Source organism: Gracilinanus agilis, chromosome 3, assembly GCF_016433145.1.
Source record: "Gracilinanus agilis isolate LMUSP501 chromosome 3, AgileGrace, whole genome shotgun sequence".
NCBI classification, from domain to species: Eukaryota; Metazoa; Chordata; class Mammalia; order Didelphimorphia; family Didelphidae; genus Gracilinanus; species Gracilinanus agilis.
This window is the reverse complement of record NC_058132.1, coordinates 649986840-650010229: the sequence shown is the minus strand read 5'-3', so window position 1 is coordinate 650010229 and position 23390 is coordinate 649986840. Positions and strand designations below refer to the sequence as shown.

The 23390-nt window shown below is 46.8% G+C and overlaps 1 protein-coding gene across 1 annotated transcript in view; it reads right to left on the bottom strand.

Moving 5' to 3' along the window:
• Positions 1–23390, bottom strand: part of KIF1A (kinesin family member 1A) — a 164583-nt gene that overhangs the window by 51337 nt on the left and 89856 nt on the right. Inside the window, exons 23-28 of the mRNA XM_044669519.1 lie at positions 12975–13093; positions 5924–6009; positions 4402–4540; positions 3255–3423; positions 1726–1816; positions 910–1028 (exon numbers count right to left, since the gene is read on the bottom strand). Of these exons, the coding sequence (XP_044525454.1) occupies positions 910–1028; positions 1726–1816; positions 3255–3423; positions 4402–4540; positions 5924–6009; positions 12975–13093 (723 nt within the window). The remainder of the gene's footprint in view (positions 1–909; positions 1029–1725; positions 1817–3254; positions 3424–4401; positions 4541–5923; positions 6010–12974; positions 13094–23390) is intronic.

Sequence of the window (23390 nt, the reverse complement as noted above, 5' to 3'; positions counted from 1 at the left end):
CTCTCATCTTTCTCAACCTCTTCCTTAAAAAGGAGATTTAATTTTCAAAAGGGGAAGATGGGGTGGAGCTGATCTGATTGCCAAGGGACAATCTGTGAAATGCCAGCCTGAGCAACACTCGGTGGAACACAGATGGGAGGATATTTGTAGGCAAAGACATTGTTCAAGAAAAGTTTACATCTGGTCTGATGTAAGAGCAGAGCAAGAACAACTGCTGAAGATTTAAAGAACTTCACAGGACTGTAGCTTATTCTATATAAATCACTTCATTTACATATGCCAGGCATGGGATTGTATCTCTTGGCTTTTTTTTTTTTTGCAGCTAAAATCTTACTCTGGCTAGCATCTAATACATTTTTCCTGAATTGATTTAAATGGGAAAATTGAGATCCTGACTTCTGATCTGCCTCCTTAAATATCTGATCCTCGATATGCAAACAATCCCATTCTGCAAATACCTACTATGGATCCAAATGATTTCTGAGTCAGAAGGGACTTCAGAAATCAATGAATCCAGTTCAATCCTGAAAATGAATCTCCTCCATGATATTCTCATCAAGGAATAATCAGACCTTTATTTGAAGACTACTTGAAGAATAAGAAGAGCTCCCTATCCCCTAGTCCCTTTGGGCAGCTCTTTTTGTTACGATATTTTTCCTGACATCAAATTCAAATGGACTCCTTTGCAGTCTCCACCTATTATTCTTAGTTCTGCCCTTTGGGGCCAAGCTGAAAAGTCGGGTCTCTCCTCCCCAAAACAGTCTTTGAAGTACCTGAAGACAGTTCTCTCATCCCTTATGAATCTTCTCTCCTCCAGGCTAAATAGTCTCAGTTCTTTTAACTGGTCCTCATATGATGTAGACTCAAGGCTCTTTGGCATTTGGGTTGATAAACCCCAGACAAGCTTACCTGAGAACATCCTTGCACAGAGGGGGGAAAGGATGCTGCTGGTAATGCCCAAAGACTTCAAACACAATCGGCTGACTCTTGATATATTCAACAAAGGACTTGGTCACTTCAACTGCAATCTGGCATGATGGTGGAAGGAGGAGAAAGGCCACAGCATTATTAAAGACAGAGGGCACTGAGTCCATAAGGGCAGGGTTGGATCCTCCAGTTGGGAAACTAATGCCATCCCCACAATCCCATTCTCTAATCCTGACCTCTATGATCTCACATAAACAAGAGATCAATAATGAAAAAAATGATGCTATTCTCCCTAGGAAGACCATAAATAATTGCGTCTAATTAGAGATGCTCAGGGCCTTGGAAGGCACACTGGTACCATCACATGCAGGGTGCAGTAGAGGGAGCTCGGTGATGCAGTGGGTAGAGCTCTTAACTTGGGGTCAAGAAGACCCAAGTTTGAATCTTGCCTCGGATACTAGCTGTGTGAATCCAGGCAAGGCACTTCATCTTTTTCTGCCTCGGTTTCCCCTTCTGTAAGAGAGGGATAACATCGCCTCCCTCCCAAGATCATTGTAAGGATAAAATGAGAGAATGTTTGCAAACCACATAAATGGCAATTATTGCTCTTAACTATGATTAGCTACAGTACGTAGGACACAAGGAGACACAACGGCTCCCTCCTTTGTGGAGCCGGAGCCGGAGAGAAGATGGATCGGTATGGCATGGAAGGCTGAAGGTTGGGCAGCCGCTGTAAGTTCCCACCCTCGTGTGCCCAGACAAGAATCAGTCATGAACAACAGAGTGGCGATGACCTACATTCTGGACATGGTAGAACCCAAGAGGCGGCCCCCGTCCTGTATTCTTCAGCGGCTCTGTGGAAAAGGCCTCGTCGTGACGGTGGATAAAGCTGCAACCAAAGAGAAAACGATTTGAGGTTTCAGTGTGTTTTCTTCATGACCAGATTACGGAGCGAGCCTCCTCCAGGAATCATCGGAACCACTTCCTACGGAAAGGTGAAGTGACTTTACCCCACGGTCAGACACACTGCCAGGAAGCGTGTGAACCAGAACTGAAATGCCATTCAGCCCAGTTCCAGTGTCTGCTGGTTAGTTTCCCCCTCCTTTAGCATGCCATTCTTCCTCCACTTATTTCTTTCACCCGTGTCTTCCTTCTTAGAATCAATACTGTATTTGGTTCCAAAGCAGAAGAGTGGTAAGAGCTAGGCAATAAGGGTTAAAGTGAATGGCCCAGGGCTGCTCAACTAGGAAGTTTCTAAGGCCAAATTTGAACCCAGGATCCTGTCCCATCCCTAGTGGGCTTTTCAACCCACTAAGCCACCTCACTGCCCCCTTCCTTCATTTATTTAAAAAAAAAACACATTCCATTGGCTTGGTGTCTATTGGCTTAAACTAAAAATGGATCCAACTAAATAGAAATGGTAAGAGATCATTTGCTGAACAGGTTTGGACAGTCTAGGTCTGAATGGACAAGAGCTGAATTACTTTTATTTTTCTCTCCAGATGGTGGAACATCATGGGGGAAACTTAGGCTTTTTCTGCCTGTGAATCAATCAACCAACACGTTTTTATTAAGCAACTACTATGCGCCAGGCACTGTGCCAGATGCTGGGGATACAAGGACAAAGAATAAAATAATCTCTTCTTACAAGGAGCTGACATTCTAATGGGGAAGGACAAGAAGCACTAACATGAGTCCACGGAGCATAAATATAAAGTCAATAAATACATACGCATATGTATATACGTGCACGCACACATACTAATTAAGCTAGTTAAGGTAAGTCCAAGGTAGCTGTGGGAGGGGGGGGAGGAATTCTGAGACACTTAATTATAGAGCTTGAGAGCTCCATCTCAAAGGAAGAGAAGGACGCTGGGAGGTGGAGATTAGGAAGGAGCCATTCCAGGAATGTGAGAAGGCCAATGCAAAGGCATGGAGATGGGAAATGGGGATTGAAGAGGCAACATTCTAAGCCGAATTCTCCTAGGCACAAGGCTCAAGTTTGGCTCAGTGACTGATAGGAAGAAAATATTGACAGCGACAGCAAAGAAACTAAGAAAGAGTGATACGCAGTCATGAAAAGAATCATAGAAACATAGACTTAGCGTTAGAAATGACCCTTGGAGGCCAGCAGGTACCACTCTTTCATCTGACGAATGAAGAAATGGAGACACAGAAATGGCAAATCACACACTAAAATGTTTGCGTTGGAAACCGGACCCAGGACTTCCTGATTCCAACTTCAGTGCCCATCTCCAATGCCAAGGGACTCCCAAAGAGCAGGGGCAAGAGGGAATGAATGGGAGGAGCAGAAAAGGAGGACTCACTTGAACTGGCAGAAGATGTCGGCATACTCTGCAGAGATGCTGGATGCCTGGAGCACTGTCACCCGGAACGTGAAGATGCTGCCCAGCTTCAAATGGTCCAGGGAAGATTCCAATGGGCCGTCCATGACACTTTTCTCAGGGCTGTCCAGTAGGAGGTCTTCAGGAGTGACTGTGTTGTGAAAAGCCACATAGGATGAGGGCACACAATTTCCTTGAACAAATATGACCCTCCATCATCTCCTGCCCCTGTGACTTGGCCCAAGCTGGCTCCCCAGGCACGGAATGCCCTTTTTCCTCCCTCTGCCTCTTGGAGGCCCACCTGCCTTCAGGTCTCAGCTCAAGGGCCACTGCCGATAGGAGGAGGACTTCCCTGATTTCCCCAGTAGCTGGTGCTCCCCCCAAATCACTTTGCATGTGTTTGCATCCCCTCCTCCAGGCGCATGTGCTTTTCCCCCCAATTGTAAGCTCTTTGAAGGAAGTGCCTTTGTAAGGCCAGTGCCTGGCACAGTGCCCAGCATACAGTAGGTGCTGAATAAATATTTTTTGGATTCCACAGTCTCCTCAATGACATTTCAGAGAAGGAGGGGATTTCTTCCTTCTTTCTCAGAATCCCTTCCATGTGTGTCCGTATGTCCTGCTGACATGTCCTAATTTCTAGGAGTTAAATTGGCTTCCCTGTTAGACTGGAAGCTCTTTGAGAGCAAGAATTGTATTTTTTAACCCTTAAAATACTGTGTTATACTTCTCCTGTGTTATACTATATACCATGCATTGATTCCAAAGCAAAAGAGCTGCAAGTGGTAGGTAATGAGGGTTAAATGACTCATCCAGGGCCACACAGCTGGGAAGTGTCTGAGGCCAGATTGGAATGAGGGATCTCTGGTCTCTAGGTCTGGCTCTTAGCCCACTGAGCCACCCAGCTTCCAGCCCCCAGGAATTGCTTTTAACTTTCCTTAGTGCCCCCAGCACCCAGCATAGTGCCTGGTCACTCAATACATGTTCTTGACCATGACTAATAACACTCTTGTAGAATTCCCCACTTGGGGTGCTCGGGGTCCTCCATTCTGCTCCAGCCCCCACATCTTGGCATCTGTAACTTCCCAGAGGACCAGACGCATCCCCACGACCCACAGAACCCTCCCTTCACCTGCACAGGTGTTGTTGTTCACTTCATCAGCAGAGGGTCCTATTTCAGCCACCTGGCCCTGCCCTTCGACGATGCGTAGCTCTTCCTGGGAGGTGCCAGAACGGGACATCCCCACCACTGGACACGACTCAGATTGGAACTGCAAGAGACCAACATGGGGGAGGCTTCAAGTCTGGAGGGCGATAATGGCAGCAATGGCAATGGAAGAGGTGAAGCCCCGGTGAATAGAACTCTGGGCCTGGAGTCAGGAAGTCCTGAGTTCAAATCCCACTCACATTCTCTAGGATCACCTTAAGCATTAACATTTTAGGATTCTCCCAGAAAAGTGCCTTTCGGTTCTTACAAGTTCTTCTGAGGTCAATATGAATCCCTTTTATTTCAAGAGATCTTTGGAGTTTCCAAAGTGACAATGTAAGACCAGGCAGAAGGGACCAATGGCCCATTGCAAAGAGAAAAACTGAGACCAAGAAAGGGAAGGGACTGACCCAAAGTCATGCAGTAATTAAGCAACAGAGCTGGAATTGGAACCCAGAGCCCTCAGCTCCAAATCCAACCTTCATGCCATGGTTTGGGGGACTAACACCAACCCCACAATATAGGCAAAGAGGGCAAGCAAGATTGAGCCAATCAGTACAGGGTGAGTGGTCCTACTAAGTGATCACCCCTGGTCCGGACACTATTAGAAGGGATGGGAAGGGGCTACAAGATAATCACCATAAACAGCTGGCACTTACAGATGATCATAGTATTACAATGTTATTATAATAGAAAATGACAGCATTGTTATATTATAAACACCAGCACTTAATAACTAGCATTTGCTACACATTATAACATATTTAAAATATTACTATTAATAACTGATATTACATAATGCTTTTAGCATTTCAAAGTACAAAAGAAATATATATATATGTGCATATAATATGTATATATATATATATATGATACGTATATTTTGGGAGGTCCTCATAATATCTCTTTGAGATAGGTACTATAGGTCTTATGACTCCCATTTTACAGGTAAGGAAACTGAGGCTCAGTGACTCCCCCATGGTCATATACCAGAAGGGCTGGCAATGAAATTTGACCGGAAGCCTCCTCTGACTCCAAGCCCAGCACCCTTTCTACCATGAAACAAGCTCCTCCAGGAGTTCAGCGTCTCAGTTCCAAATGGAGTAAGATAGACATACAAAGGAGAGTGAATGATAAGAGCCTCTTTAGCCCAAGGCTGGGTGGCCCAGGTTCCGTGAACTGTAGGAATATGGATGTGGGAGAGACTGGTCAAGGCTCCCTGCAGATGGTGGGAAGCGAGATGGAGCCCAGAGATCCCCTGGGATTGCGTGGACAGAGCGCTGGATCATGAGGAAGGGATGGGGGGGAATTCGTGGGTTCATGGGAAGAAGACTGGGCTCTGGAGAGGGGAGGCTGTGTTTAGAGAGTGCCAGGAGGGGCAGCTGGAGAGGAGAGGCAGCGATGCTCTGAGACATTCATGTCAGGCAAAGCTCCACGTAGCACCCACCTTTTCAAAATGCTGATCATCAAAGGAGATCTTGGCTGTTCCTGACTGCCGGACACCAGAGCCATAATCTGGGGCTTCTTCATCCGCTGAAAGCAGAAACACAGTGCTTGGTCATGATCAGGTTAACGTCACCAAAGGAGGTTCCACGAGAGTCCAGGTGTGCTGGCCACAGGATGGGAAACAACTCTGAGGGCATTAGTGAAGGGCAGAAGGAGAAAGACTATTCTCCATGGACCAACCTCTGTCCATCTGCAGAGAGCAGATGTCCCAGCTACCTCCCCAAAGCGGAACCCCTTTTCAGGTAACAGTGGGGAGAATGAGATCAGTCATAGCTGTAAGCACAGTATGGGAGGAGGCAAGATGACTGCACTGGGTAGATGGAAGGCTTGTGGCTTGCCCAGCGTCACACAGTAATTGTCTGAAGTCAGATTTGAACTCAGGAAGATGAATCTTCCTGACTCCAGACCTGGTGTTCTACCTATCCACTGTGCCATCGAGCTGCCCCTAATCCCATTTTAGGAGATCTGCCCTAAGCCAGTCCATGAGACTGTGGTTAAAGGGCTGATTGTCTTGGAAGGAGGCTCCCAAAGAATGCTAGACTTCTGGATCTGCTCCGCTGTGATTGTCAGAGGTCTCGCCTGGTCCTCTCACTCTCCTGGCTTGGGCAGAGAGGCTTCAGAGACATGACAGACACGTATGTACTTCCAGCCACAATGTGCAATGTGAGAACAGTCCACTAGGAAGCCTGGGCCCATTGGCTCATTTATCCCCCTTTTCTCTAAGCCTCTTTACCTTTAGGAAGTTATTTTTTTATTTCAACCCTTGCCTTCCATCTTAGAATCGATGCCAAGTATTGGTTCCAAGGCAAAAGAGTGGTAAGGGGTAGGCAATGGGAGTTAAATTGTCCAGGGTCACACAGTTAGGGAGTGTCTGAGGTCAGATTTGAACCCAGGATCTCCCATCTCCAGGCCTGGCTCTCTATTCACTGAGACACCTACTTGCCCCAAGGAAGTTATTTTTAAGAAAGCCTTCGTGCCTTAGGGAAGAGGCCATTTCTCTACTGGGAAAGAAGAAAAGCTGAAAGCCTTGTCCTGTTTGCTTTCTCATCCCATGTTTGCTGTTGCCCCTTCCCTCTCTTATTGAGCAAACCCAGGCCAGTGGCACAGGTTTAGGGCACATTTTGTTGTATTTAATCCCAACACTAGAGTTAATCGGGATTGAGAGGCAGGGTGGACTCTAGGAGGCAACAGCAACATTCACTTTAATTCTTCCAACATTTCTCTGTCCTAGGGAGCTGTGCGCAGAGCAGTGGACTTAGATTCAGAGGGTCTCCATTTGAGTAACCGCCTCTGGACCAGCCTCAGTTTTCTCCTCCTCTGTAAGGAGGGCTAACAAGTATCTCTCCTGTGTGTGGTAACTGATCCTTTTACAGCATTTGATTGTAAAAGGGGCTTTACAGCCATGATCTCATCTGAGCCCCCAGATGTATGTAGATGTATGTAGTGCAAATATCCTCCTCATTTGCCCAAGGAGGGAACTGAGGAATAAGGAGATGATGGCATTTCTAGCCTTGAAAGGGGCTTTCTTTCCCTACATTCTCATTCAAGCCCACTGCAACCCTGTGAGGCACAGGGATCGAATTCTATCATACAAAGTCCCTTCAGTTCAGAGCAGCCAATCATCTGCCAAGGATCACCCACTCAGCAGTGTCCGAGGTCTAGTGTCCTGACACTAGTGACCACACTCTACTGCTATTCCCCTCACAATTACACACAAAATACTTTTGTGGCATCCAATGTTTTCTTTACGCCGTGTCCACATTCTTGCTTTGCTGAGTTTAGCAATAAGTGTTATTTGACTTCCTTTCCAACCAACCCTTTGTCTCTTATCAGGAGCTTCTGTCCCTGGGTAGCCAGAACCTGACCAACTCCCCACGATAGTGTGGGCTCTTTGAAGGGAGCAGTAGATACGTACCCCTCTCCCCTCCACCTACTGGGCACTCTGCCTTGGTTGCAGAAAGTGCATAATGTCTGTAAGAGTGAATAATTGATGCCTACTAAGGGCTGATGACAATAGGACTTAAACATCTAAGCACTGACCGATTCCGATTGTTTTATTGTTATATTAAATTATCAAATTTAATTATTTTTGTTATATTAATTAAATCAAATTATCATTGTTATATTAAATGATCAAACATTGTTTAGAATGATTCCAGATCCAATGAGCCTTCTTGTCATCACATGGACAACTGGGTGTATCTCCCACCAGACCTAGAAAGAGACCTCAGAGGTCATTTCAGAGAGGAGTAAACTGAGGTCTAGAAGGGGAAGTTGACTTGCTTGAGGTTACAGAATCAGGATTTGAGTCTGGGTCCCTGAATCTCTATTTTTCTGTTCATCCAACTCCGATTTGACTGTGATGAGAGCAGTGCTATACTCATCTTTAGTTGGAGGAGCCTTATTCTGTGCCAGAAGACAGAACAAAGACCAATGGGTAGCAGTTAGAGAATGGCCCGTTGGGCTCAGAACTGGGAATGATTTTTGACTGTTTGGATCTGCCTTCTCCCGGGTTCTGGAGAAGTTCAAACAGACTGGAGGACCCCATCAGAGGGGGACTAAAGCAGGGAATTCCCAGGATGGGGAAGAGCTGGACTGAATGAGCTCTGAGTTTCCATCCAACTCCAAGACCAATTCTAGCTCATAGTTGGCCCCAAGAGCAGGTCAAGGTGAAGCCTATGCCCCAATGTCAGCTAATGTCCAGCAGGGAAAACCAACGTGTGATTTCCTAAAGCATCCTTCTATTTATAATTCTGCTCCCAAAGGTGAACCGTTATTTTAAGGAACAGCTTTGTGTGTTATCAGAGGTGTTTCCAAATGCAAGTGCTGCCTGGGCTAACTCTGGGGCAGGGCAGACTCTGAAACTCAAACAAGCTTGTGAAATACAAACAAACTTTCACTAGCGGTCAATAAGGGCTCTCTGTTCCATAAACAAATAGCTGGGCTGGCCCCAGGATTTGGACTTTTTTTTTTTTTTACATTTTTAAACCCTTAACTTCTGTGTATTGGTTCCTAGGTGGAAGAGTGGCAAGGGTGGGCAATGGGGGTCAAGTGACTTGCCCAGGGTCACACAGCTGGGAAGTATCTGAGGCCGGATTTGAACCTAGGACCTCCCATGTCTAGGCCTGACTCTCCATCCACTGAGCCAACCCAGCTGCCCCCAGGATTTGGACTTTTAAAAGCAATGAGATTCAGGAATATAGGGAATGTTGCCTGGAGATTCTGCACAGTGAGCCCATAATAGAAGACTGAACTGAAAGGGAAATCGGGGACTCTTCTGGGGAATGTGGGGGTCCCTTGGAACAAAGATCACAGGGAATGCAGAGCAGGGGGAGAAGACTGGAGGTGGGAAGCAGTCACAGCAGAGAGCCTGAAAGGCTGATAACTAGAAAAGCTGGTGGCAGCTCCCAGGGAGGGATGACCTGGAATCAGTGTGAGTTTTGTGTACCAATGAAGACAAAGGTCAGCCTGCAATGGCCCTCCAAGCTGTTTTCTGTTCATAGGAGTCCAGATTTAGAACTAGAAAGAATATAGTCCAACCCCCTCATTTGATGGATGAGGAAACTGAGGCCCAGGGAGGTTTAGTGATTTGTCCCAGCTAATGAAGAGTCTGACCAGCTGCTAAAGCCATCCCCTATAAGGCTATCTTCCACCTCCCCTGAATGTATTTTGCATGGATCTATTTATTTCCACATTTCCTCCCCCTTCTCCCATTATAGTGCATTCTTCTTGCAGACAGGAACTATTCTTAACTTTCTTTGCATCCCTATCATGCAGCACAATACCTGGTATTGACTGACCAAGTGCCACAGCAGCTAGGTTACTGGATATGGAGTCTGGAAGACCTGGGTTCAAATCTTGCCTCCAACCTTTAATACTTGTGTGTCCATGGGCAAGCCTTTTCTTCCCAAGCCTCAGTTTTCTCATCTTTTAGGTGGGAATGATACTAAAAACAGATAGTATCTCCCCAAATCCCCCTAAAGCTCACCCTCTGAGGCTCAAACTTCCATCATTCTGAAACCACACTTGTTAATAAGCATCTCAGAGAGAAGTTAGAGGTTCTGACTCAGTCTGATCCACGTCACCATGAAGGTGGTTGTAACCAGGGCTTTGTCCAGGGCACAGGAAGTTAGAGGACGCCACAAGTGACCACATGCACTCCTTGAACAAGAAGCACTTCCGTTACTACTTCCCACTCTGGCTTTTGTCTCAGACTTTTAGATTCATCACAGCATAGTGGAGATAGCAGTGGGCTAGGAGTGGGAATGCTGTTCAAATCCATCCTCTGGCATATTAGCTAAGGGACCATGGACAGATCTCGGAGCCTTAGCTAATTCCTTAGGATTTGCTCTCTCCATTGGTAGAGGAAGGCCCTCACTGAGGAAATCTTAGTTTAATCTTTTCTGCTGGGTATTATTCTCACATCATAAATTCTGATTCCTGTGTGCATTTTGAACTGCTTCTCTTGGGTGCCTTTACTAAATTCAGCATCGCTCCCCCTTTTTCTTGGGGGTCTTAACTTGCTAGATACAGCTCTGTGTGCCAAGGCTGGCCACAGGCTTTGGGAGCCCAGGATCACCAGGGAAATGGGATACTTTCATAGAGAAAACTGAGCACAACTTTTTATATCAGTGGAAGCACAGACGTGCCATGGGATTCTGCCTTCCCTCCCTCATTTCATTCATTCTTTCAATAAACATTTCCCAAGTGTGTCCTGTGCACCACAGACTTGGGTGGGCTCTTTCTCAGAAGCTCAGCCCCTTCAAAATTGTGGGCTTATTTTAGCTATTCTCCAGGGCCAAACTCACTGAAGGCACCCCCTACCTTTTTATTTAAATCACAAAAATCCTATTTTCCAAGGAGGGCCCATTGGAGAGAAGAGTCTGGAATTCTGGCTGTGCCTGAGGGTAATGCCAAGTCCTATTTTTGCCTTCCTTCTGTTCTCTTATCAGGGTGTGTTTTTCCCAGACAGCTGGATCCCTCCTTAATCATCTAGACCATGTTAGAGGGCTTTATATCTATTTATGAGCTAATTATGGTAGTTAATCTTATGTAATTCATCTATTAAAATGCAGAGCATATCTCTGGTCTTTGGAACCTGCTGACTCACAAGCTTGAAAAAACCATTAGAAATTACAAAGTGATCATTTGATAATAGGGGCCGACAAATTTTAATTGAAGCCCATTAAGTCGGTGGGGTTTGGAGGGGGATGGTTTTCCTCCCAGGCTGCTTTGTTCTCATTATAACCATGCTGCTCGCTGGCCAAATTTTAACCCATCCTGGAATGTCGAGGATGTCTACACAGCATGCCCTTGTCCCACCTTCCATGCAGGGTTTTTTTTTTTTAACCTTTACCTTCCATCATAGAATCAATATTGTATGTTGGTTTCAAGACAGAAGAGCAGTAAGGGCTGGACAATGGGATTAAGTGACTTGCCCAGGGTCACACAGCTAGCAAGGGGTCTGAGGCCAAATCTGAATCCAGGAGCTCCCTCCCATCTCCAGCCTTGGTTCTCAATCTACTGAGCCACCCAGCTACCCCCTCCATGAAGGGTTTTCAATAAAGAAAGAGCTGAGCTTCTAGTGAGGTCAGATGGGGAAGAAGCATCTTGTAAATTGTCCCATCCTTGGGAAGTTTCAAGTAGACCCTAAAGTCCTGCCACAGTCCCTCACCAGACACACTTTGCATTTCTTCTCTCGCACAAGCTTATTGGAAACCTCTCTGTCTCTAAGATGCCTCTCAAGTACTGTGTCTTGTAGGAAGTCTTTCCTGATCCTCCCTCTCCAAATACCCTGGATTGAGAGACTCTGAGGACTCTTGGTGAAACCAAGTACATAGAGTGCTGGATCTGGAGTCAGGAGGCTGTGAGTTGATATTTAACATCAGACACTTCCCAGAGATATGACCCTGGACAAGTCACTTAACCTCTATTTACCTCAGTTTCCTCATTTGTAAAAGGGGGAAGAATGATAGCAGCTACCTTTCAGGGTAGTGGAAAGGATCCTTTAGAGCTATGGGTGATGATTTATTTGTATGCTTGTCTCCCCCATTAAAATGCAAGCTCCTTGCAGATAGGATTTGTTTCATTCTTTGTGCCATCCTCTAGCACTGTGCCTTGTATGTAGTGGGTGCTATGAGTATTTGCTGATTGATTTGGGCCTTTGGATTCAGCAGACACATAGTAGGCATTTAATAAATTCTTGTCGATTGCTTGATTGATGGAGCCCAGGAAGACTTGTGTGTATTGCTAATGGCAGGGGGAAGAGGGGCTGACATCGGTGGGAGCGGTTACCATCTTGGAAAGTTAGAATTGTGAGTTTTAGAGCTTGAAGGGACCTTAGAGACCATCTAGTTAGTTTGAAAAACTGAGGTCCACAGAAGGGGAGACACTTTTCTGAGGTCACACGGGCAGCAAGGGTCCGAGCCAGAATTCAGAGCCTCTTTCCTCTCAGAAAAAGCCCAGAACAGGATGTGGTACCTCATAGACACTTGATAAATGCTTGTTGAATGAATGAATGAATGAATGAATGATAAAAGTTTCTCAAATGAATGGCTGAATCAATGATAAATTGTTGAATAAATGGATGAATGTATGGGTGATTCAATGATAAATGCTTGTTGAATGGATGGGAGAATCAATGAAAGAAGAATGAATGAAAGAGAATAAATAAAGTGGGGGGCGGGGGGTGGAGTCCAGACCATGTATTAGGACCTGGGTTTTCCACAGATACAGTAACATTATGGGTTACAGCCCTCTCCAAGGTCCTAGCTCCAGTGCCCTGTGAGGAACTGGACCCCAAAAGCCTCTGCCAGACACTCTTGACTCCTACAAATCCAGGGATGTTCCCACTAAGTCCTGTTGCCTACATGAGGAAATCCTCTTTCCCCAAAGTGGCCTCTGGTAAGACCAGAGCTCCCCCTGCATTCCTGATGAGGGTGGAGCTTCCTGGGGCTGGAGCAAGGCCAGAGGGTGACCTGGCAGGCACCTACCTGAGATGGCCTGGACAGCCACACGCAGGAAGCCCTTCACTTCCCCCTTCTCACTGACGATGGCCACGCGGTGGACCAGGGGCACAGGGTAGAGCAGATTGCTGAGGTACACGAAGGCCCTGAGGGAGAGGCAGAGGAGAGAGGTCACTGTGTCCCACTGCTTCCTGGGGTTTGCCAGGCACATGGCAGGCTGATGGGCAGTTGGCATCACCACAGCTCACCGCTCACACCACAACAGCGCTGCAAAGCAAAATGGAAGCAAGACAGCCAAGGCCAGCCGGAGGAGTAGGTGGTGGTGGAGGAGGAGGAGGAGGAGGATGAGGATGAGGATGGGCATGAGAAGGCAGAGAGGGAGTGAGGGAGGGACTGAGCCGTGCTTGCTTAAGGTGGGAAAGACAGGCTAGTCAGGTCCCAGGAAGTCGGATCAGTGGTATGAACTTGAACTTGGCAGTGAATTAGTGACCCTCCCCTCCCCACAGGCAGTACCTTTCAGTCTTTCATCTCCCCTGGGTAGGGAAAAGGGAAGGAATTGTCATCATGGAAGCTAGAAAAAGGACATCTGGCCATAGAGGACTGGAGAGCTAGTCAATAAAAGGTTGTGAGGAGATGGCTTGCTGTCGATGAAGTCCAGAGGGGAAAGGGAAGGAAAAGGGGAGAAGTTCTGGGGTGCTGCAGAGGAGAGATGCAGGAAGGAAGGCAAAGAGAGGGAAGCAAAGAAGAAAGTAAATTCTGAGAAGTAGAAGGAAGGAAGGAAGGCAGAAAGGAAGGGAAGGAAGGGAGGAGGGAAGCAAGGAAAGGAAGGAAGGGAGGGAGGGAAAGAGGGAAGGAAAGAAGGGAAACAGGGAAAGAAGGTGGGAAGGAAAGAAGGAAGGAGGAAAGAAGAGAAGGATGGAGAGAGGGAGAGGAGGAAGGAGAGAAGGAGGGAAAATAGGAAGGAAAGAAGGAAGGAAAGGAAAGGAAGGAAAGAAGGGAGGAAGGAAAGAAGGAAGGAGGGAAAGAAGAGGGGAAGGAAAGAAGGAAGGAGGGAAGAAGAGAAGGAAGGAAGGAAGTGGTGAGGTCACAGCTCAGAGCCGCCTACCTCCTGAAGGAAGGAGCACAGAGACCTGTACAAAGTCTGAGAGAGAAAAGGAATTTCCAAGTGGATCTTTCAGCCTGGGCCTTCTGGTTGGGGATGAACGGAGTCTGGGGGAAGGGAGGGGCTGGAGGGACTGAGGTCTTCCAGCAAATTGAGAGGCAGCGGAGGGGTGACAACCCGAGGTCTTGGGTGCCTTTCTCTATGTCTAGGCTGATGGTGGCTGCATCTTTCTTGGCATTCTGCTACCCCCAGCTCCAGTCTAAGGCTTGGGGTCTGCTAAAGTTCTAAGTTTCCTAGCTGGAATACCAGATGCTTGTGGAATAAAGGAACCCCAGTTCTCGAAAGGATGGAGAAGAAAGAAAAGAACACATTCAAATTTCTGCTTCTCTCCAAGTCTGCTTAGATGCAGACATGGATTTTGAAGAGGCCGGCATCTCAAGCTGGCTTCTACATTTATTAGAGTGTAAGAGCTAGAAGGCCTGAGTTTGAATCCTGACTCAGACATTTCCTAGCTGTGTGAACCTGGGCAAGTCACTTAATCTCTGTGTGTCTCAGCTCTCTTATCTGTAAAATGAGGATGTTGGATTCTTTGGCCTTTAAGGTTCCTTTTAGCTCTGTAAATATGGATCTAGGCCACCTGGCTTACTTGCTCTTCATCTGTCTACAACATTCTCCCCTTGCCCCATACATTTGCCCATCTTTTCCCCATACCTGGAAAGCTCTAATCCTCCTCTCATTGCTGCCTTTTGGAAACCCCAGCTACTTTCAGAACTCAGTTACCTCATCACTTGCTCCCCAAGACTGTTCCTCTTTTGAGGGTCTTCCCAACTCCTGTCTCCACTATTCTTGTGTATTTGCTTCGTATGTATTTTGTACATCTACACGTTGCCCTCTGCCCGACCTCCTCAACAGAATTCAGGGAAGAACTGTTTTCATTTTTGTCTTCCTTTTTTCAGTGCCCAGCCTTGGACCTGGGAGTCACAGCAGGCCTTTAATAGAAGCTGGGCATGAATGAATCGGTACAAACCCATCCCCACTCTAGGAAAACCCTCTCTACAAAGTGCGTAAATGCCTTACACTCACTGGGATGAGAGGAAACTTCATCTCTGCAAACGAAAGCATAATGCAAAAGATGTTTGCCCTGCCCCACCTGGGGGACTGCACACTCAAGCCTAAGCCCCCCACTTGTCTGCCTCAACCCCCAACTCTGGTATCACAGCTTAGACAACATCAGATATTCCCCTACTCCTCAGTGCTATAGATCGGTTTTTTAATGTAGATACCCACTGGGGAAGCCTGATGTGAAGAGCTCTATAACTCTGGAAGGATGAGCTGATGAGAGAAAAAAGGGATCCATTCATAGACAAATATCATAGCTCTCAATCTGGAGGGACCTCAAAGGTCCTTCATTTTCCAGATAGGGAAACTGAGGTCAAAAGTTAAGGGACATCACCAGATCTTAGCTCAAGAGCTGGAAGAGTCATCAAAGGCCATCTACTTCAAACTCCTTGTTTTATAGATGAAAAGACTTGAGACCCAAAGAGAGTCACCCAGGTGGGAAGAGTCAGTGGTTGGATTTGAACCTGAGTCCTCTGACTCCAAAGCTATAATATTTCAGAAGTCCCACTGAAAAAGTATCAACAGAACTTCCCAGGAGGGAAGGCACCTCAGAAGTTATGAAATCCAATACCCTGCCAGACAAAGGGTCTCCTCTATAACATCCAGCTAAAAGACCCTCAGAATCCAATAGCCATTTTGAGACACTCGACTCTCACAGGGAGGAAGTTTTCCCTGACATTGAGCTCTAAGTTTGCCTCTCTGCAATTTCCACCCCATGTTCCTAGTTCTGCCTCTGGGGCCAAGCAGAATAAGGCCAATCCCTCCTCTACATGACTGCTCTTTAGTTACTAGCAGCCAAAGGACTCTGGAGAGGTTACATATGGACTTCAATTCACACTAAGGTACAAATGACTAATAGAGCTTTTCAAGACTAGATTGCAATTAGGGGAAAAGAAGGAGAGAGAAGAGAACCTTAGTCACTTTCCAGAGAGGCTGCATCTCTATGATGCTATATATGAGAAAACTAGAAAGGAAGGACTTGCAGTGGAAAAATTCCCTCTCCACCTCTCCCCTTGTCCAAACCTTATACTTCCTAGTAGATCTTGAATTGGTCCATGACTTGATATATCCTAGGACATTATTTAAAGGCTCAACGTACATATTGATGAAATGACTTGTCCAGCATCATCACATCTCTCAATTGTCAGAGGTGGGATCTGAACATGGGTTTTATTTGAAGTTCAGCCTCTCTCAACCGTACTGCAGTGTCCTAACATACTGTTGCAAGCACAGGAATGAACCCTTTGGGACAGCTCTCATTGTTGGGAGCCCTTTGCCCGACATCAAGCCCGACCTCTCTGCACCTTCTCTTCTTGTTTCTCCTGGTTTGATTCTCTTGAGTCCAGAGATCAAGTCTGATCTTTCTCCCAGTTGGCCCTTCAAGATTCTTGAGGGTAGCTATCACGCATCCTCATCAGCCTTCTCTTCGCTAGGCTCAAAATTGCCTGTGCTTAGATGGCAGGCTCTCTAGCCCCTTAGCTGACCTGGCTGCCTTCCAGGTACTTCCAGCTTGTCAATATCCTTTCTAAACTGGGGTACCCAGAATTGAGCAAAATGCCACAGCGAAGCTCTGGAGGGAAGGCCACCCCTTCTTCAGGTTATCATCCATCTGGAGCTGAGATGGGCACCTACCGTCCCTACCTTTTGTTTTCAACAAGTCCTGTCATTTTCTTGGAATAGGGAAGTCCTCCCCAACTGAGGAAGCCACCACTGTTGTCTGCTCAGCATCCTCTGCTTCCTAACTTCAGTCGCAAGGAGCTCCCCGTGGTCCTGAGAACTCAATGGCCTCCCCAGAATCACAGAGCCCATGAGAGGCAAAGGGAAGACTGGCTGCTCCCAGGGTCAAGTGTGGCGGAGGCCAGCCCTCTGTCTTCCAGGAAACACTATCTCTTGATGGCTATGTTCTCACCAGAGAATACAATGATTTCTTAACCACAGGGCTCCATGGAAATGGAGTAAGCCATGTTTGAAACAAGCAAGGTCCCAAGTTCTACTGCTCCTTCATCACTACTTTTTCCCTTTGGGACCTGAGTAATCTTATTGAGCCTACAGGAGATAAAAAAAAAAAAGGAGCAACTTAACCTCCTTGATTTTCTCCCTTCTAGTCAGGAAGATGACAGCCAGGCAGCCATTGGCTAGAGCTCTAGCCCTGGAGTCAGGAAGATTTATCTTCTTGAGTCCAAATCCAACCTTAGACACTTATGAGCTGTGTGATCCTGGGCAAGTCTGTTTGCCTCAGTTTCCTCATCTGTAAAATGAGCTGAAGAAGGAAAAGGCAAACCACTCCAGCATCTGCCAAGAAAACCCCAAATGGGGTTACAAAGAGACAGACATGACTGCAAAACAACTATAAGTCAAGAAAATGTTTGGAGGAAGAAGAGAGCTATATATGCTGCATAGACCCATGACCTGAGGGCAGGGATGCTTGATGGTTAACTCCTGGAAAGGAGCAGGGAGGCTGATCTCTCCCTTTGGGGCCTTCCAGTTCTAAATCCAAGATACATGACCTACACCCCGAGTCACCCTCCATTTAGGAGTCTAGGAAGGCAAGCATAGTACTACTGTGTGTGCAGGCAGATGGGGAGAAGGAGGGAGGGGAGGGATGGCTCTTTGTCCTTCCACAGCTGTGCTCCTCTGACCCTTCCTTCCCCGCACTGAGGCCAGCACTACCTTTCTCTGGGGCCCCGGGGGTTGAGAACGGCAGATTGTTAGCTACAACAATGTGGTCATTGATGGAGAGCAGAGACATAGTTCTTGTCCCCTCCTTGTTACTTCTTCCATGTAGGCAGGGCCTTGGACCATCAGGGGGAGCTTGGCCTGCATGAGTTCTGCAGAGATTCTCTCCCTCCCTCAGACTCTCAGGCTTGACCCTTTCCTGGGGCTTTTCCTTCAAAGAGGGGGTTAAAGATACTCAATGGCCAGAATGGCCAGAATGGCCAGAATGGCCAGGGGACAGAAGTAGGGGCTCCCATCCTTAAGATGAGAAAGAATAACCTCATCGAAGACATATGCTGGGTAAAGGCAGTGAGGGATGAGGGAAGGACAAGTCCAGGAGGGACCCTGAGGGAAGGGAGGCCCAGAGAAGGACCCGAGTCCTGGCTCCCCTCTGACAGATGAGGAGCCTGAGAGCCGGGGAGGGGAAGGACTTTCTTTCCCATCTCTCATCAGTAGATCTGTATGGCTGTGTCCTTAGGCAAAGCGTGTCATTGCAGAATCATTGATTCAGTCTTGGCAGGGACCTTCAACGTCATCAAGTCTAACCCTTTGTTTTACAAAGGAAGAGGGAGGCCCAGCTGAGTTAAGTAACTGGTTCAAAGTCACACAGGACTTGAACTCAAGTCATGGGACTCTTTTCACCACACCTACTTCTTCCTTTGGGTGCACCTCTCATTCCAGCCGAATGGAAGCTCCTTGAGGGCAGGGAATGTCTTGTTTTTGCCCTCCTATCTCCAGCTGCTAGCTTGGTGTCTGGCACAGAGGAGGCATTGAATTAGTCGTTGGTAATGCTGTTGCTTGACTCTGGGGTAACAAAATGATTTTTAGCCAATATTTAAAGTGTTCTTATGAGGAATCAAAGTCTCTCAAGGACAGGGATCTAGCCCAGAGGCTGCAAGATGGTAGGCACTTAAATGCTTGTTAATTGATTGAACTTGCTTGATTCCTTGAACTGAAACAAACAGGGCAGCTCTGGACCATGTATGGCCATCCCCAGGCTTACAGTATGAAAGAAGCACTTGTCCAGGGACTGGGCAGAAGGCAAAATGCTTCTGTTTGGGCATGTAAGGCCCTATTGGCTTGGAGAAGCCTGGGAAAGGCGTAGGGCTCTAGGTGCTCCTCACTCCCCAAGAGAAGAGAGCTACGCTGACCTACTGTGGAGTCACACAGTGAACACTGAAGGAAATTGAGGCAAAGCTTCCTTTTGCCCAGAGCCACACAGAATAAGCATCTGAGGCTGGATTTGAATTCATGAAGATAAAGTCTTCTTGACTCCAAGACCTGAGCTCTATCCACTGTACCACCTAACTGCAATTTCGGGGGGTGGGGGGGGGAAGAGAGGATTGCACTAAAGCCACTGGTGAGGCAGTGGGGGCTGCGCAATACCTTGGCCACATCTGCCATGGTTTCTCCCAATGGCCAACTCTTTCTGTAGGGGCCAAAATATTCATCTTTCATGGTTTCTATACCATTGAAGAGAGATTCCCAAAAGCCATTGAGTAGAATCTATTGAGGTCCTCCTTGGAGGCATGGCTTTGGAGCAGACAGTCGTCATTCAGGGCTTTCAGTGGGAGCAAAGCATTAGGCCATCCCTTGGTTTTTCATTGGTGGATTTGATAGACATTGATCTATTTGGTGTAAACCACTGCACTAGATGTTGGATATATGAGGACAAAAACAAGAAAAAGGAAATCCTCCAAGGAACTTACGTGCTACTGGGTTTCTCAATGTACCTGTGCATGGCAGTGGGGAGTCATTTGTCTACAATCTTCCTACTACTATTTTTTTTTAACACTTACCTCTTTCATCTTAGAATTAATACTGTGCTTTGGTTCCAAGGCAGAAGAGTGGCAAGGGCTAGGCAATGGGGGTTAAGTGACTTGCTCAGGGTCACACAGCTAGGAAGTATCTGAAGTCAGATTTGAACCCAGGACCTCCCGTCTCTAGGCCTGGCTCTCAATTCACAAGGCCTATCTGCCTTGCTACCTACTACTTTTTTACTGAGGAAACCCAGACCAGTGCCATCAGAGTGCCCCTCTGGCTTTCTTTATCCTGGATTTCGAAGGCAGTTCGACACGATGAACTGAAAGGTTCCTTTTCCAGCAATAACAAAGGTGAATTGAGACTCCTGGTCCATGGAAGGTTGTGTGGTACAGAGAAGAGAGGGTTGGATTTGGAGTCTGATAACTGGATTCTACCTTGGCCATGCTGCTTTCTTCTCATGTGACCTTGGGCAAATCATTTCCCTTCTTTGGATCTCAGCTGTATCCTCTGTAAAACGAGGAGGGAATCAGATGAGGTGACCGCTGAGGTTCCTTCTAGAACCGGATCTTACAGCTGTCCAAGACCATTCAGCAGGTCCTACCCGCACCTTCATCCTTGTCCTCCCCACCTCACATTCCAGCTTTCCGATATTCAAGTTACATTCGAGTTACAAGGTCAAGGACCAGGTGATGTTCTTTGTCTCAGTTTCTAGACTGTAGACTTACTAAAAGAGTGAACCTCCTCACGTCGTCCTATCCCAACAACGTCCTCCTCCTCTTCTGACAAAACATCAACCAATGATTGAACTCAGATGAGCTAGACGAGCATCCCATCAGAGACGTTACTTGAGGGACTTCATAAGCTCACATGCCCAAGGCCGCTCCTCATTCATCCTGGCTCATTTATAGACCCTTCCTCTCTGTATACATACTCTACAGACTAGCAGAATTGGCCTTTTCACTGCTCCTCACATGGTACAACATCTCCTATGTCCACACGTCTCCCCAGGCGATGGCCATGCCTGGAATGCATTCCCTTTTCACTTAAGCCTCAGAGAATCTCTTACTCTCTCCAAGACTGCTCAAGCACCACCTTCTGCGGTGTGTCCTCCCTCCCTAACCTCCTGGCATTTATCCTGCATATGGTAGACACTAAAATGATTGACACCGGATTGAATCATTCCTTCAACCAGCATTTATAAACACAGGTATTAAAATAATGTGTGCAAGTGCTAGACACTGGAGACAAAAGGGCAAAAATGAGAGGATCCTTAATGTAAAAGAGCTTCTATTCTTCTACCCCCAGAGCATTCTGGGGGTTGTGACTTACAGGAGGAATTCTCTTAGTATAGGTCTGCTTTCATCTTTGGGGCCAGGGAGCAAAGTGAACCGGATGTTTCCTGTGACTAGATGTTCTGGGCCGCAGACATGAGTTTTGTCCACCTCTGCTGCCAAGGATTGGCCCTGGACACTCAAGAGCATTTGTTTCTCATTTCTGAATGAATGGCCAGCCCTATGCTGTGAGACCCAGGAGAGAGGATGGTGTAGGGTGGAAATTAGAGTGGGGGATGCTTCAGAAGGAAGGATAAAAAGATGCCTAAATCACACTTCCAGTGGAGGCCAGCCCAGCCTCCTCTTGTTTCCTGAGTTGATGTCATTCATGATCTACAGCCTTCCAATGGGACTTGGTATGGGAGATCCAGGGGAAGGTGCCTCCAGTTGTCAAGCTCAAAATGAATGTGGGAAAACCGACTTCCAAAAAAACCTACTGAAGAGCAGAGCAGAGCCTCCCCTCCCCAGACTGAAGGCTATTGAGAATTCTAAGAGGTCAGGGATGGGGCTGGATGAAGAATCGGGACATTAACCATGCCCTGCACGTTCTGTCCATTAGACTGAAGATTCCTTGAAGGCAAGCCTGATATTTAATTGCTCTTCTAACTCTCTCAATACCTAGCCTGGTGCTTTGTAAAAAACAGGCACATGGCAAGTGGTTGTCGTTGAATGAGTGATTGAACGAATAAATTCTTGCCATGGAGACCTACTGACTTCCATTCTTCTTCCTGACCCTCAAAGAGGGCTCTGCATGCAACAGGCTTTTGTAAACATTTGCTGCATGAGTGAACTGGATGATACTTTTTTTGAAAGATTTATCCCAAAGGGGAAAGAGCATGCAACACCTCAGAGGACATGAGGACAAGGCTTTGGCATGCCCCAGCTAACGTGGAGCCAGGAGACCTGGGTTCAAATCCCAGATCTGCCGCTCAATCCCTGTGTGATCTTGGGCCAATCACATCTCCTTGCTGGGTCTCCATGTTCTTATTTGTCAAATGAGAGGGTTGAATTAGTCATCTAGTCTGACATTCTAGATGCCTCATTCTCCCTCTCATCTGTTGCAGATGCTTAAGAGGGCTCCTTCTTCAGCAATGGGTTGGATGCTGAGGTCTTATACCTACATGAGATCCTGCAGTCTCTAAAGTCCACTTTTTATAGCTATAACTTGTTCTTCCTATGCAAATAGAAAACTCGCTTCATGGTTGATTTTCAGTACTTGGTTCGTGTCAGGATCCTCTGCTCTCCCCCCATTCCTCAAATGCCCCAACTCTCTCCTCTTAACAACTGTGTGAGTTGAGTGTCCGAAAGACTAACCAGAATATTAAGCTGAGCTAAATACAACTGTGGAAGGAAGTTAGATTTTTTTAGATTGCATCAGCCACATTTCAAAGTCAAGTAGAGGGTTTTCAGGATGTTTTTGGATTATCCAGATTATATCGCCCCCATCAACAGTGGAAACAATCAATAGTTGATGATATTATGGGAACTTTGTTGCTTATTAAGAGACTGAGAAAAAAAGAGAAAACTAGGCCATAGCAGATCAGGGAGGGTCCTGCTGTCTGGGCAGGCTGGGCTGAGCTGGTCACAGCAATCAAAAACTCAGATTGGGCAGAGACCTTTGGGTCATTTGGTCCAATCATATGCAGGAATCTTTTTACAGCATTCTTTTAAAGTGGCCATTTAACTTGTGTTTGGATACTCTCCATGATGGAAAACTCACCCCTTCATAAGGCTTCCAGAACTTCCTCCCACCATCACCTTTTTAAAATCCCTCCCTTCCATCTTAGAATCTATATTAAGTATCAGTTCCAAAGCAGAAGAATGGTAAGGACTAGGTCATGGAAGTTAAGTGACTTGCCCAGGGTCACAGAGTTAGGAAGTATCTGAGGCCAGATTTAAACCTCCTGGCTTTGGTCTTGGCTCTCAATCCATTGAGCCACCTAGCTGCCCCCACCTGGCTGCTTTTTGGATAGGTCTAGTTCATCGGGAGCTCCCCCTTATATTGAGTTGAATCTGCCTTGCTCTAAAGGTCACCCACTGATGACACTGTTAGGCTTACACTTGCCCCCCCCCCACCATACAATGGGACTGTTGGTTCTGTAGAAAGGCAGTAAATCCAGGGAGCCAGGGACCTTTTAGAGTGCTGCCATGTTGGAGGGCAGTACAGTGCCCGGAGGTTTGGGGCTAACTTAGAACTGCTGGGGAAAATGGAAGGCAGCCAGGCATTGGATTGTGCCCACCTGTTAAGAACTTGAGATCCGAATCCCCCTAGAAATCAGATCGTGCCTTGTTGAGAACAGCAGGCCACAAAGGGAGCAAATCTTGGGCATTTGGACTTCATCCTTTTCCCCGGTGGTTGTCTTGTCATTATATGTTGGGGTTGGACAAGAAGGACACGTTCCCACGAAGGGA